Raw genomic sequence first — 16,574 nt, 5'->3', positions numbered from 1 at the left:
TATGTGTGTGTGTGTGAGTGAGAGTGCAAGGATTTCAGTAGCCTTTTATTTATTTCTTGTTTTTTTTGTGTGTGCATAAGACACATCCATTATGCTTCAACATGAGTGTTTGATTGGGCAAAAGAATATATCTGAGACCACGGACAATGCAGTTTCACTGTGTATGAACATGCTTTCATTGTTTGTGGTTTGTTTCAGATCATTTTGATTTGTATTATGTGTTACGTACCTGACTTAATTGTTATGGGCCGGAGACCACACAAACAAAATTTTGGACTTCAAACTCTAATTCTTTCTCTTTTCATAACACACACACACATGCTTTGGGCATTGTTCAGGTCAACAAACAGCCCTTCAATCCACAGCTAGATGCACACAAGGCCATTTACTTGAGCAACAATAGTTTATTATCAACAAAGCCTGCAACTGCAAGTGATACACACCTTATGCTGATGATTTTCAAAATGTTCAACTTAAAGTTAAAACAATTTGAAATGAAAAATATTGGAGATAAGAAGCATCAGAAGTAACCTGCTACGTACATAAAACACTTGTACTGGGTAATATTTAAATATGTCTGCTCGCAGGATAATTATGTTCTGCAGTACAGTGGAACCCCTTTCAAGACCTCTACCCTGTTAAGATCCCAGTCTTTCAGAGTATCTGCATGTATTCACAACTTCTTTAAATTTAACTCCATTTCAGTCCTTTCTTTTTTTTGCAATAAAGGAGTTCTACTGTGCCACAGCTAACTCTGTTTTGATATGGAGGTTCTCCAATCAGATACTTCTGTCAACAGTGACTACAGTCTCGTAAGTAATCACATTTTTCACAGACTTTATAAAACTTGCCGTGAATACAAGGAATGACATCTTCTGTAAATGTGTGCTCTTTGAACTTTTCAGCCCATTCCTTGGCATCCTCGTGGAACTGCTGTGGTGTCAATGCATTCCGAGTTCCTGGACGGGCTTTTGCAGCCACCATCAAGTCCTTGAACCCATCCCACACCTCCTGAATGCCTGCTGGGTCCACGGTCTTGGGCGGATCTGGACCCTGTTCCGCTTCTGGGGCAGCACCATTCATTTGGATTCTCCTCGGTCGCTGTCCGTGATTCGCCACAAGCTCCCTCTGTATGATGACAAAGAATTTAACATTGAAATGAAGCACTAATACAATATCCAATAATTTTTTTTTTTACGAACTTTACACTATGAGGCGACGTTTTGTCAAAAGACTGCTTCAATCCATTTGGCCCAAGTGTCTGGATATCCCAAGAACCGGTCCTTGTTCAGCTTTTTTTTTGTCTGCTGGACACAACTAACTATATCATAAGAACGGTTTTAGTTAACTTATTTTTCTTGACCAAGACGTGAAGTTTCATAAACAAGGTCGTGTGTGTAAACAGTGAACAATCTTTAATAATCAACCTGTGCACATTTATTTATTCAGGCCTTTCATCCAGCATTGACTTCAGTGTGTGTATGTGTGCAAATGCCCGCCGCTGTCATTTTAACCACATTGAACCGTTTTGTAGTCTATTGCTTAAAACATTTGGCAGGGAGTGAAAATACTCCTTAAAAAGATAAAGCAGGGGGTGATCCCTCTCTAAAGAATCATGAACAAGAAGGGCAAAGCCCATACGACTCACATGCTTTACACATTTTTCCTACCAAAATACATGTGACCTTGACCCAAGGTCAAGGTCATCCAAGGTCATGCAACACAAAGCTGTTAATTCAAGACATAGGAAGTACAATGGTGCTTATTGGCTCTTTCTACCATGAGATATGGTCACTTTTAGTGGTTCACTACCTTATTTTGGTCACATTTCATAAGGGTCAAAGTGACCTTGACCTTGATCATATGTGACCAAATGTGTCTCATGATGAAAGCATAACATGTGCCCCACATAATTTATAAGTTTGAAACAGTTATCTTCCATAGTTCAGGGTCAAGGTCACTTCAAAATATGTATACAATCCAACTTTGAAGAGCTCCTGTGACCTTGACCTTGAAGCAAGGTAAACCAAACTGGTATCAAAAGATGGGGCTTACTTTGCCCTATATATCATATATAGGTGAGGTATTGAATCTCAAAAACTTCAGAGAAAATGGGAAAAATGTGAAAAATAGCTGTTTTTTAGGCAACATTTATGGCCCCTGCGACCTTGACCTTGAAGCAAGGTCAAGATGCTATGTATGTTTTTTGGGGCCTTGTCATCATACACCATCTTGCCAAATTTGGTACTGATAGACTGAATAGTGTCCAAGAAATATCCAACGTTAAAGTTTTCCGGACGGACGGACGGACGGACGGACGGACGGACGTCCGGACGTCCGGACGGACGGACGGACGGACGACTCGGGTGAGTACATAGACTCACTTTTGCTTCGCATGTGAGTCAAAAATGGAGCCCTGATGTATGATCTTACCTGATCCTCTAGAGACAGTACATGTTGAATCTCCAAGACCAAAAACGCCTTTTTTGTTGTCGCTGGCAGCACTCGGCCAGTTTTCCTTTGTATGGCTTGAATCAAGGCCGGCTTCGTCACTGTCTGGAGCTTTATTATATCCAAAGGGCCACGATCCAGAATCGCCAGAATGTTCAGCTTCTCCAACACAATCTGGAGTTGGTCACCTGCACAATAAGGAAATAGTAAATGGTTAATTTTAAAATGCCTACATTTCGAACGTCATTCAACCATGTACATTATTTATTTTAAACAGTGCACAAGCTTAGACTCCTTTCCATTGACAATTGAACAAACCATCCCAAGATATATTTCCTTTGGTGCTACTTGTGTTTTATCTTGTAAACGACCATATCATGTAGAAAGGGGTAGCTTCTCTTTGACCATTCTCACTCTAAATTCTTAGCTTTTCTGGCGATTATGTAGGCTTGCTCGGAAGGTTCACGTGATGTATGGTAAAGTCTGACATATAATTGAACATTATATCCACATACCGTTGAAGTTTGTCCAGGTATTGATGCTGTTCTTCCCATCATCCCCTTGTTTCTCAAAGAACTGGAATTGGATGTTGATGTCTTTCATTGCTTCAACCAAGCGTGTCTTGTTGCCTTGGTACACACTGTACATCACCACCTGCGAACATGACAAAAGTATGAAGTTAAAAAAAATAAAACAATGAGACCAATACTATTTGCGAAAAAAGTTGGTCACAACTGGCGACGTCGTCATTGTAATTATCGTGTAGCTACATTGAAGAGACTTTTGTACTCTCCTACCTTCAAACAAAAAATATCACAGTTTTGTGAACAGAAAATACTCTCCAACCTTCAACCATGTCAGTTTGATCTATTTGGAAGTTTTTACGCGCTTTATAAATCGACATTCATTCATTCAATCAGATGGTCATGTCACAGTCCAGCTAGGTCCTATTCAGTTTCACAATTGTGGGTGGTTAATTGTGGATCGGCCACAGCACCACCATACATGAGCTCGCCCCCCCCCCCCCCCCCTGAGACCCTCTGCAATATTGTCATCTATAAATAGTCGTGATCAATGCAAACCTTTTATTTATTGTGCAATTTACGAGTCAATTGTCCTGAATACAGTTCATAAGCCCACAAGACGTCAAGAGATATTTGTCTAGCATTATCCATCAAAGCCGACACATCCACATTTCCAATATTGTTTTTAGTGTTTCATATACCCTTTCTCTTTTCAGTGTTGTTGTGGGATGCATAAATAATGATTTCATGATCTTGTTTGCTAAAATTGAAAGTAATTGGACCTGGTTGATGAGTTTGTTGGTAATCCTCATGCGGAGATGCAACTCGTCTGGGATCATTCTATGATATGGTATGAATGGCAGAAGGTCGCTCTCCTTGTAGCCAAGGGACTCCGCAGCGTTTGGCTGGAGGCACTCTTCTTGCCTTTGGCTTGTGCGCTGGACATCACAATCCTCTGGAAGGATCAAAACAGGGACAAAATGATGACATGACTTGAGAACTTGTTTAAACCCAATGTTATATTAATTACTTATAGTTCTGAGGGGTACTAGTTTGTACAGTTTTGAATAACTAATTGGTTCCTCACGAGACTGTTATTTTACTTTTACAATACGCCGTTGTATAGCGATTTAATAGGCCTGTTCAAGGGTCATCAGCAACGTGAGCTTTGTATTTATGTTCACTAACATTTTTCTCAGGATGTACAGTGCATGTATTTATGTGCAATTTTTTGGGGATGTGTATATGATAACACTTCCTGTTGTGCAACAAACAATTTTGTGCCCAGGGTGTATGTGTGTTTTCTTATTAAATGGGGAGTTGCAACATGTTATCATAATGATGGGGAGTTGCAACATGTTATCATAATGATGGGGAGTTGCAACATGTTATCATAGTGATGGGGAGTTGCAACACGTTATCATAATGATGGGGAGTTGCAACATGTTATACTGATGGGGAGTTGCAACATGTTATCATAATGATGGGGAGTTGCAACACGTTATCATAATGATGGGGAGTTGCAACATGTTATACTGATGGGGAGTTGCAACATGTTATCATAATGATGGGGAATTGCAACATGTTATCATAATGATGGGGAATTGAAACATGTTATCATGATGATGGGGAGTTGCAACATGTTATTATAATGATTGTCACATAAAAGGCAGTACATGAAACAGACTTTACAAAGTCAAATCTTTTTGCCACACATGACTTTTACTCATTTGTGTATAATATATCAATATATGTTATGTAAATATGCACCGACTTACTGGTAAAGTTTGCAATGTCATGTTTGTGGCAGTGACACCACAGACAAAAGTGACTGGAATTGGCTGCGTTGAGTCCCTTGAGCAGAGCCATGGCCTTCCAGTCAGAGCACAGTAACCTGTTAAAAAAAATAAGAAACTGTCAAACTGCATGCCTTGTCATCTCTATATAAAAGAAATAAAAAGCATATTTCTTATTTGTCAAAACCGTGACCGGGCAGCTGCTAGAGTACCACTTTCAAGTGTTTGGTATGACTGCCAGTGATCAAACCCGCAAGCTCGTAGTATTTGCCTTATTTCACTGCCACTGAGGTGGTCAAGTAGTTGTATTTTGGGCTGCAGCGAGACAATTACAAACTACAAAGGAATAATATTTACTTTGTCAATTCCAGTTTTCAATTGAACATGAGAAGTGCAACATGGAAGCTGCCCAGTAATGCTACCTATAATACGACAGTGAAAAATTGCTTTTTGAAAGTACAGTGGAACCCCTCTGTAGCGACCTTGAAAATGTTGACAAAAATCGGTCCTTATGGACGGGGGTCCTTACAGAGGGAGGGGGCGGGGCCACAAAGAAAGTCACCTCAGATTTTCTTAGAAAAAGAAAACAGAGAAGTTTGAGTTGCTGACGACCGTTTCCTCAAGCAAACTGCTTCGATTTCATGTTTGACATTGTCGATGGTGTCCACCAGTTCTGGTGCATGTTTCAATGCAAAAAGAGTTAGTTTCTGAGCAAGCATTTCTTTACAGCAGTCCCTGCAATGATGAAGGCTCTCCGAGAAAGAGAGTGAAAAATCGGCCACCGTTCTCAGCATCGCGTATCTGTGTGTAACCTCTTTCATTGACAAGATACTCTTGTTTCCCTGCAGCCTTGACCAGTGAGTCGGTTACCTAATCTGTGAACCCTTCAGTTGTGTTGCTTTGTCAAGAGTTAGACACAGTCAACTAGTTTTGCTCTGAGTGAACAGTGCAGCTGGCCTCAATTAGCCGGTCTTTTATCTTTATTTGGTGTTTAACGTCGTTTTCAACCACGAAGGTTATATCGCGACGAGGGAAACGGGGGAGATGGGATAGGGGAAAGGAGGGAGATGGGATAGAGCCACTTGTTAAGTGTTTCTTGTTCACAAAAGCACTAATCAAAAAATTGCTCCAGGGGCTTGCAACGTAGTACAATATATTACCTTACTGGGAGAATGCAAGTTTCCAGTACAAAGGACTAAACATTTCTTACATACTGCTTGACTAAAATCTTTACAAACATTGACTATATTCTATACAAGAACCACTTAACAAGGGTTAAAGGAGAAACAGAATCCGTTAGTCGCCTCATACGACATGCGGGGTGCAGAGAAATAAGGATGTGGAAAAGAAGACTTTTGGTAAGTGAAATAAAGGTGATGGATCCAGTCAGGTAGAAATAAGACAACAAGAAAAGAATTGGAAAACTGCAGGGAATAGTAGGGAGAGTTTTCTTGGAAGGAAATATAGGTGAAAGGACTGGTAAGGCAGAAATAAGACAAAAGAAGAGAAGAAACAGAACCGTTAGTCGCCTCTTACGACATGCTGGTTAGCATCGGGTAAATTCTTTCTAGTCCCAACCAATATGGGACTCCCCCTAACCCGCGGGGGGGAATTAGCCGGTGACACCTCTCTGGCCACAGCACCAAACAGTACATGGCTGGGGGGGAGAGAGAGAGAGAGAGGGGGGGGGGGGGGGGTAGCTGGCTAAACTCAGTGGGGTGTCCGGTGTCACTGAAGTCAGCAGGAAGAGCATTGGAGAGAAATAGAGAGGTGTACTCTTCCAAACAATTTCCAAGGATCAGTTGTCAGGGCTTAGGGTAGTCAGTGAGGGAGAGTGAGAGCGGTTTGTGTACAGTCCGACTGAAGAGTGAAAAGTCACTGCCACAAGATCGGCATGCAGTTAATAAAGCCAGACAAGAAGAATGATTATGACATGCGGCTCTATCTGATGGTTTTTTATTCAAACTGGTTTTCAACGCTTATTCTCACAAAGCATCTGCACACCTGCCTCTGCCTGTGCTGTGTTTGTGTGGCTGCTTTCGTATGATGTCAGTGCATGGTGAGTGCGTTCACTGCCTTGTCACCACTTCCCCACCTTTTTCAGAATGTTTTCTTGGAGTTGGATAATTCTTTGAATTTGCGATTTTCCAACATCAAGACTTTTTGCAATCGCGATGGCAGTTTCTCCCTTTTTGTGTCTGTTCACAACATTCACTCGATTTTCGAGAGTTAAATATTTTCTTTTCTTTGTAGACGCCATGTCGATCTCCACTGCTCTTCTGTCCAAAGACTGTCTATTCTGACTGAATTGAACGGTGTGTGTTGGTCACGTGAGTTTGTTTTCTCGATGATTGGTTTGTGATGTTTACTCAGCCCACCCAACCATCACACCTCTCAGCGGTTAATTAGTGCCTTTGCTTACGCAAGACTGGTTATAACCGGTTTGTCAGTGATGCGTTACGCTGACTGAGTCTTGGCTTTGTCTGACAAAGTCGTTACACAAGCTGTTAGGTCGGTCCTTAGACGTTAGAGCGGGGTGGTCGCTACACTGGTGACAACTATATAAGGAAACACATCGGTTAAAAAAAAAAGGGTCGTTGTGGCGGGGTAGTCCTTAGAGAGGGGGGTCGTTGTGAGGGGTTCCACTGTATAACATGTTTCATACCAGGCCACTTTCACGGTTTTTCCTTTGACCTGGTAGCCATGTGTAGCCGCTTCTTTCATCTCCCGAATGATGCGCCTTGAAGCCGTTTCAAAGGTTGTTCTGTCTTCTTTCCCTGTGTTAGAGCAAATGATAAAATAAACAAAAACTTATCAATATCACCATGAATGTATTAAACCGGGGATTTTCTGTCCCGGCTTTGCTACTCACTGGTGTGGACACGTGGAGGAATTATTCCTTTGTTTATATATGTACATATTCAACCAATTGGGAGAGAAAACAAACAAGTCTTTTCAAAGTTATATACATATGTTCTACCATAATATGAATCAACTGTATGCATGTGTGAAATATAATGATGGAGCCTCAAGAAAAATGAATAGTGAAATTTGGCACTTACCCATATACAGAAGCAATGTAATTTCATCATCGGGGGAGCTTTTCCGGGTGTAGCGTCCATGTTCAATTGGCGGGATCAATTTGCAGACTGCCCTCACAGAATCTTTGCATTTCGTGATCTTCGCTCCATCACTGGCAAAGCGTAGCCAGATAGTGATGATGTCTTCCTCAGTGTTGAGCAACGGTCTATTTTCCGGAAGATCCATCAAATAACTGACCATCTCAGATATCTGCCTCATACCCCCGTCTGGCACCTGTTACAATAAATGCATTTATACATAAAGTTTTGGCATTGAATTACATTTCGGAGAAAAGTGGAATTGTTCTAATGTCACATAATTATGCTAGATGAGAAAAGCTTCAGAAAATGTGTGCAGCCATGTTTCACAAACTCTTTGCGAATTGAGTTACATATTTGTATGTGTGTGTGTATGTATTTATGTCTGTGTGTAGTACACATTCATGAATTTGTTGTTGGGTTTAATCAAAGCCATGGTGAAAAAGTGTCTTTTTGTTATTATTTTCGTTGACAATATAATGTTGAAGTAAGATGAAGCAATATCAAGGATACCATCCTTATGAACAAAAAACAAACAACAAAACTTGTAGAAGACTTACTCCTTGGATAGGAGTTATTTCGAAGCTTGTTCCCAGCCTCAATGATTCTGTGTTCAGGTACTTTGTTGTAGGAATTTGAAGTCCAGCTTGTATTCTCAGGGCCTGCAGGGCTTTGTACGAAATCCTGTATTTGTCTTTAACCCTGAGGATCTTATGCGTGGACTCTAGTTTCTGTTCTGCCTCTGTTAATTGAGCTGCTTGTGGTACTCCTTTCACTTGTAAGGAAAATGTTTTCTGGTTTGTGACTTCAAAGGATATTGTGACACACGTTGTGTCCACAGAAGAGTCTTCAAATATAGTATCTAATACTCTTTTCATTTGGTGCCTGCGTAGATATCGTCCCTGCCTGGTCAGGGCCGAGTAGCATAGTCTTTGTTTTGAAAATGACCTGTCTTTAGTTTCTTGGCGACTCTTAGCAAGTTTCTGTCTTAATTTTACAATTGTGGCGTCTTTCTTTCGCTGTTCAGCCTGTAGCTGATTGTTGGCTTGCTCTTTAATATTTAGTTGGGCTTGAATTCCTTGAATATGCTGATCACGAAGTTGTAATTGTTGTTGAATTACTTGAATATGCTGGTCGCGAAGTTGTATTTGCTGTTGAAGACCTATTATGTACTGAAAGTGATGTTGATAATGCTTGATTTGCCATGTTTGAGTAACTGTACGTTCTCTTTCCTACCAGGAGGAACTGTACCTTGCGTTTCTCCTGATACCACAACAACAGAAAACAAAGCACCCACTTTGGGTTGAGTTAGACCCCTTCTGCCTCCACTGTCTCTGCATGGTCATCTTCAGCAGTGCACGAGTACTGTACAAGTAGTAGGAGTAGCTGAAGTGGAGCTAGCAGTGGCATACGTAGCAGTGGTGGTGATAATTAAAGGGACATGATTCTAGATCCTATATCTAACTATCAGTTTCCTGAGGCTCGCAGCTATTTATTTGCTCCTTTCTTTGTCAGTTTGTGTGTCTTTCACTCTTTGTCATTGGTCTACTTACACTTTACAGTTTGCACGCCCCAAATCGCTGCTCATGAGTAGCAATCGAATGAAGACATTTACTGTACTATACTACCTAAGAGAATACAAACGAACTTTTACACATACCTATCGATATTGTTCGCCCTAGTAGCTATTTCATGCGAGAATAAAGTCTACAAAACGGACAGTTGTCTTGTTTCGGTCAAAAGATGGTGCAAGTGAGTAGCTTCCCTGGAACCAAGGGAGAGCATTCACACAGAGTCAAGTTGCTAAATTCTTCTTGTGGAATCTCATCAGAATGAACATTTTTGTGGGGCTGTTGTGCGTCTCCATGGCGTGATTGGCAGTTTGTAAGTTACCTTTTTCACTCTTTCATGTTTGAGGGGCCCGTGCAGAGGGCTGAAACCGCCAAGACACCACCCACCCCGAGCCTTACACGCACTCTGTCAGTCGACTCCATCACCCCCACCCAACCCCACCCTATACCCACACTGATCGTCCAAATGTTCTCGTAATCGGGCGGGAAATTTTAAATGATAATCAGCTTACAGGCATTCTGTGCATGTCGAGAAATAAAGAAGGCTGTGACACATAGACTGAAACTGACTTTACCTGTGTCAGCCCACAGGCGGAAGGTATCGTTCACTGGACCACTACTTTCATAGTAGTCTTTCTATGGAAGTAGTGGTCCAGTGAACGATACCTTCCGCCTGTGGTCAGCCTACGTATGACTATGAGGTGTCTGAGAGCAGTGCCACCGTTCGGAGGGATTCTGCGGGCATCGCAGCAAAAAGAAAGAGGGACATTTTTCTCGGAACTTCGAGACAGATGCCAGACAGTAACACTTGGTCTCTACACAGGTGTTGTCAAAATTTAGAGTCAGTCAAGCTACACTAGGCCAAAACATTATTCATTCTATTGCAACAAATTTCGCACCCAAATAAAACGCATTATAATTCCCCTGTCATTTCATTCAAACTGTAAATGCAAGTTAAGGCCGTTAATTTGACTAGGATAACCTTTTGGATTAAAGATTTCTTTAACAAAAATGGAAGGGCCCAATTAAAAATCGACAACAAATCACAGTAAGCAAAACTTTGCAACTTTTACGTGCGATTTGTTTGTTTGTTTGCTTAACGCGCAGTCCACCACGAAGGGTGATATCAGGGCGGTGCTGCTTTGACATTTGACGTGCGCCACACACAAGACAGAAGTCGCAGCACAGGCTTTATGTCTCACCCAGTCACATTATTCTGACACCGGACCAACCAGTCCTAACACTAACCCCATAATGCCAGACGCTAGGCGGAGCAGCCACTAGATTGCCAATTTTAAAGTCTTAGGTATGACCCGGCCGGGGTTCGAACCCACGACCTCCCGCTCACTGGGCGGACGCCTTACCACTAGGCCACCGTGTTAACTTTTACATGCGAGAAGAAAGCCCAATCAATAATCTAACCAGAACAGGTTGTTTTGTTTAGCTAGCTTGCGTATTTCATGTGCTATGCCACTCCTGATTTTTTTTTGATTTTTAATTGGGCCCTTCCGTTTTTGTCCATTCGATTTTGAGCGGAGCTCACATGATCCCTGTCAAAGAAATCTTCAGGTATAGGTATAGGGACACTCATTGAATGAGATAGGCCTCGCGGCCTTTATACGTCCTATCAGTAGTTCAACAACGTATATATAGATCTATACATTGGTCTGTATTGCATGCATAATTTGTAACTTGTGTGACAATGGTCACTCATCGTACTCATACAAACTTCATTTCATAAGTATTTCTGTGTCCAGTTGGTTCTTGAATCTGTTGAGGTTAGTAGCCGTTTTAGTTTTGTGAGATAGTGAGTTCCAAACTGGTGCAACTCTATTTAAATTTTAATCCGAATGGTGATCCAGATAGTCAAGTGAACGGCCTTAACTGGCATATAAAGTTTGAATGAAATGAGAGGGGATTTAATGCTATTTTAGGGGGTGCAAAATTTGTTGCAATTATTCTTTGGCCGAGTGTATTTTGGTTTTTTTTCGTTGTTGTTTTTGTCACCAATGTTGGATCTGAAATGTGATGGATTTTTTTTTTCAACAGACGGGTCAGCAGTCCAGGCACCAAAGAAGGGTGTTTTTTGCACAACCCAATACCACCGCAGAATAATCGATACAACAGGTGTGACTGTCTAAGGGATGAAGATGATGATGAGTGGTGTTGCCAGTCCCCAGCATCTTTAAGACAAGAATTGGTGAGTGAAGCGAGTGGGGCGAGGAAGTACCGTTTCTTGGCCAATTCTCGTCGCGAGGAATGCTAGGATTTGGCAAGCGTGTGCGAGGAAGCCTTGGGGTTGCTTGCTACGCAAGAAAAAAGGGCGGCCCTACAGCTGCCATTTCGATTGGCTGTCCATGGCTGACCGCCTTTTCATTATCAGCTAATGGTATTTATTTTTTGCCTAGCAGTAACAGATCAATTTCAGCAATTTCTATGAATAAAAGAGTGTTCAAACCAATTATCTATTTGGAACAAGCACAAGAGCTTGTATCAAAGCGCCGGTGTCACAAACTGAAACCTCTGCTGAACAATCTTCTCAATACGGTCAATGCGCATGCGCCAATCTTGGACTTAAAAAATGCGACCATTTGACCGAACGAACCATGGGTTAGGGTTAGGGTAAGGGTTAGGGTTAGGGTTAGGTTGTTCACGACCTGATTAATCTCGCCATGCGGATTGACCACAATGAGAAGGATTGTTCAGGCAGAGCTTTCAGTTCGTGACACCGGTTGTTGTGTTGGAATGTGTATTGAATGTACTCAAGCCAAGCAACATTCCTGTGTGCTGCACATGGTTGTAATAAAATCTTATGTCTTATGTCTTGTTTTGCTTTTCAGGGATCTCCAGTGTCATCATGGCGGCAGAAAGCATCATGACACCACAGGCAGGGCTCATGCCATCTGCTGTTGAGGAAAGCTGTTCACCACAGTTCATCACTACTCCATCACAGGCTGGAGAAAGCTCACCACAGTTCATCACTACTACGTCACACGACAGAGACAGCCAGTCAACACAGTTGGTCACTTCTCCTTCTGCTGTTGATGGAGAAAGCTGTTCAACACAGTCCGTCACTACTCCGTCACATGAAAGAGAAAGCCGTTCACCACAGTTCATCACCACTCTGTCACAGGCCGGAGAAAGCCGTCCTACACAGTTCATCGCTACTTCGTCACAGGACAGAGGAAGTCGTCCTACACAGTTCATTGCTACTTCGTCACAGGACAGAGAAAGCCTTTCACCACGGTTGGTCTCTTCTACACCACGGGATGGTAAATTATTCCAGTGTGGTTTGTGTGGTGTGGCCTACAGCATGTGTGCTGAGCTCATTGCCCATTTGGAGGAACACACCCTCATCAAACCTTTCCAGTGTAAGCACTGCAGAGTCGGCTACAACTCTAGCAGGGAACTGGAAGAGCACGTGAGAACTCATCAAGCGGAAACCGATGTGATTGGGTCTTTTACAGGCACTGAAGTTTGTTTCGTTTTACAAAAGACGTCATTCTCTTATCTTGAAAAAATTCACAAGAAGGACGCTGTTTCTTGCCTGGCTAATGGGGATGTAAATCTAAAGGGTGAAAATGTAGGTGAGGCTGAATACATTCAACAGAGGCAGAACACTGCACTAGAAAATAATGTTTCTGAATGTGACAGAGAAAAACAACTTCCAGAGAAAAATGCATCATGTGAAATGAAAGTGGAGGATGCTTCAGATGCAGAATACAATGTTGTCGTCGCCTTCCCTGACTATGAAAGTGACAAAGATAGTGTGAGTGAGAATGAGTCAACCAAACAGACCACTTCACCAAACAATCAGAACAGTCAGAAAATCACAGGAATAGCAGCCATGGACAGGAGAAGTTACAGTTGTGAAATATGTGGTGCTGCTTTTAGAGTGGCTCGCTATGTAGGGGACCATAAGAGGATCGTTCACAAGATTTACAACAATAAAACAAGTGCTGCTGGAGCCAATGAGGAAGTAGCTCCTCAGCTTCTGGAAGATTCTGCAAAAGAAAAAACCCAGTCTCCTGACAAAAAAATTAAAAGTCCCTCAAACACAGGCAGCAGCAAAGTGATCCCAAAATCTGACAGTTATACTGTGGAGAGTTCTGTTGCAGATTTAGACAGTAACAAAAGAGTTACAAGGAGCTCAGGTGAAAATAAAAGAGAGAAAATACACATCAGAACAACCAGAAATAAAAAGAGTAAGGGACCGTATGAATGTTCAGCTTGTGGGAAAATGCTCAAAACTGAGAGAAACTTGAAGAATCACTTCACTGCAGTTCACTCTGATAAAAGACCATTTCCCTGCCCCATCTGCCCGTCTCGCTTCAAAACAAAGGGTCACATGAATGACCATGTGGCTTCTGTGCACGAGGGGAAAAGACCTTTTCCCTGTCCCCACTGCCCCTCTGAGTTCAAAAGCAAACATTGGCTGACCGTTCATGTCCAGAAGCATCATTCAGTTGGCGACACTAACACAGGAGGTTCGAAAAGTGCGAGGAAAATTAATCATTCTCCAGATTTTGTGGATGGTTTAAAGAAAGAGGGTCCGTTTAAGTGCTCCGTCTGTGAGAAAATACTGCTGAGCGAGCGAAACCTGAAAAATCACATGGTAGCCGTTCATTCCGGCGAGAGACCTTTCCCATGCCCCATCTGTCCGTCCCGTTTCAAGACGAAGGCGCACATGTCTGTCCACGTGGCGTCAGTTCACGAAGGCCACAGACCCTTCCCCTGCCCTCACTGCCCATCTCAGTTCAAAAGCAAGAGATGGTTGTCCATGCACATTGCAAGACGTCACCCCTCGGAAGCACCACCGGACAGCACAAAACCAGTTCTGTGTCACGTCTGTGGACGCTCTTGCAGTTCTGTGGCTAACATGAAGCGCCACTTGCAGACCCATTCAGTGGACAGGCCGTACAAGTGCAGCCAATGTGATGCGGCCTACCGCATTGAAAAGCTCTTGGAGATCCACATGCGGAAGCACACGGGAGAGAAACCGTACACGTGTGAGTTCTGCGGCGAGTCTTTCGCCCGTCACAACATTTTCACCTACCACCGCAACCGGCACTTAGACACGCGACCCATACGCTGTGACATCTGTCAGAAAGGGTTCAACTCCCATCCCGCCCTGTGGCAACACAAGCGGCGACACCTGGGTGACAAGCGCTACCCGTGCAATCAATGCGACGGGAAGTTCTACAACTTGTGGAGCTTGAAGCGACACCAGGTGACCCACACTGACCTCCGACCCCTGTCCTGCAAGAAGTGCAGCAAGACCTACAGGTCCTACAGCAGCCTCAAGTTCCACCAGAAGCGACATCATCCCGAAATCTAGTGGCACTCATACATCAATCTTTTAACTACAGTGGAACACACACCCCCCCACCCCACCCTTTTTTTTTAACGCCCCCTTTTAAAGATCTCAAAAAAACTGAGAAAATCAGGACTTAAAAAGGAAGAAGTCTTAAAATGGGGGTAAATTTACAGAGGTTATGAACAAAAAGTCTAAGAAAAGAGGGTCTTCAAAGGGAAGAAGTCTTAAAATGGGGGTAAATTTACAGAGGTTATGAAGAGAAAGTGAGAAACAGGGTCTTAAAAGAGAGAAGTCTTAAAATGGGGGTAAATTTACAGAGGTTATGAAGAGAAAGTGAGAAACAGGGTCTTAAAAGAGAGAAGTCTTAAAATGGGGGTAAATTTACAGAGGCTATGAACAAAAAGTCTAAGAAAAGAGGGTCTTCAAAGGGAAGAAGTCTTAAATTTGGGGGTCGTAAGGGGGGTTCCACGTCCTATCATTAGGACCCACGCTACCCAAAAATAAAATCTTTTTTTACATATTTTTTTTTTCTATAACTGTTTTTCCCCATGGTTCATTCATCATCTGACATAACTTTTTAGCGAAATCTAACCATAAGATTATTGAAAAAAAGCAAAATGTAGATGACCACCTTTAAAGTCTGAAGGGAAGCATTTTACAAGGACACAATTGATGATACAGTGGAACCCCCTTTTCAGACCCCCCAATTTAAGACTTCCTCCTTTTTAAGACCTTGATTTTTGTTAGATGTTCTGTTTATAACCTCTGTAAATTTACCTCCATTTAAAGACTCCCTCTTTTTTAAGACCTTGTTTTTTTTAGATGTTCTGTTGATAACCTCTGTCAATCTCCCTCCATTTAAAAACTCCCTCGGTTTTAAGATCTTGTTTTTTTTAATAGATTTTCTGTTTATAACATCTGTAAATGTAGCTCCATTTTAAGCCTGCCTCCCTTTTAAGACCTTGATTTGTCAGATGTTCTGTTGATAACCTCTGTCAATCTCCCTCCAATTTAAGACTCCCTCCTTTTTAAGACCTTGAGTTTTTTAGATGTTCTGTTGATAACCTCTGTAAATTTACCTCCATTTTAAGACTCCCTCCTTTTTAAGACCTTGATTTTTTTTAGATGTTCTGTTGTTAACCTCTGTAAATTTACCTCCATTTAAAGACTCCCTCTTTTTTAAGACCTGATTTTCACACATTTTTGGAGGTCTTAAAAGGGGGGTTCCACTGTATTGGGAAAGAACTCTGTCAGGTTTGTATGGGTTGTGAAAGTGAATATTCTTGGAAAATATGAAGCATGGTTTCGTGTGCGACATTATGGGCCAATCACAAGCAAGGGGTGTGTGTGCACATGTGGTCCAAGTGTGGAGACAGACCGCTCACTAGTGGATTGCCCATACTCTTTCCAATAGTACTCTCTCTTTCACAATGTGGTCCATATATATTATAAATTATATTGTACTACGTTGCAAGCCCCTGGAGCAATTTTTTGATTAGTGCTTTTGTGAACAAGAAACAATTAACAAGTGGCTCTTTCCCATTCCTCCCCACCCCCCTTTCCCCGTCGCGATATAACCTTGAACGGTTGAAAACGGCATTAAATACCAAATAAAGGAAAGAATGTGGTCCAAGTGTGGAGACAGATCACCGCTCACTAGTGGATTGCCCATACTCTTTCCAATAGTACTCTCTCTTTCACTACACATACAAATCCGAACAGAGTTATTTCCGGTATTTTTAATCAATTACAGAGTGCAGTTTCTAAAATTTGGGCCCTCAATTGTTTTGCTATTT

General features: G+C 42.1%; 2 protein-coding genes across 2 annotated transcripts; one reads left to right on the top strand and one right to left on the bottom strand.

Annotated features, from left to right (window-relative positions):
- Positions 1-394: 394 nt before the first annotated feature.
- On the bottom strand, positions 395-9,626 carry LOC138971739 (uncharacterized). Its single transcript, XM_070344535.1, has 8 exons — positions 8,451-9,626; positions 7,834-8,086; positions 7,437-7,548; positions 4,754-4,869; positions 3,758-3,930; positions 2,967-3,105; positions 2,434-2,639; positions 395-1,128 (listed from the first exon to the last, which is right to left on the bottom strand). The coding sequence occupies exons 1-8, from the start codon at positions 8,766-8,768 to the stop codon at positions 793-795; spliced, it is 1,653 nt and encodes a 550-aa protein (XP_070200636.1). The 5' UTR covers positions 8,769-9,626; the 3' UTR covers positions 395-792.
- Positions 9,627-9,692: 66 nt separating this feature from the next.
- On the top strand, positions 9,693-15,588 carry LOC138971736 (zinc finger protein 37 homolog). Its single transcript, XM_070344532.1, has 3 exons — positions 9,693-9,774; positions 11,511-11,661; positions 12,302-15,588. Exon 3 carries the CDS (start codon positions 12,319-12,321, stop codon positions 14,797-14,799), a length of 2,481 nt encoding a protein of 826 aa, XP_070200633.1. The 5' UTR covers positions 9,693-9,774; positions 11,511-11,661; positions 12,302-12,318; the 3' UTR covers positions 14,800-15,588.
- Positions 15,589-16,574: the final 986 nt, after the last annotated feature.

Source organism: Littorina saxatilis, linkage group LG7 (genome assembly GCF_037325665.1).
Source record: "Littorina saxatilis isolate snail1 linkage group LG7, US_GU_Lsax_2.0, whole genome shotgun sequence".
Lineage (NCBI taxonomy): Eukaryota > Metazoa > Mollusca > Gastropoda > Littorinimorpha > Littorinidae > Littorina > Littorina saxatilis.
This window is presented reverse-complemented; position numbering and strand designations above follow the sequence as displayed.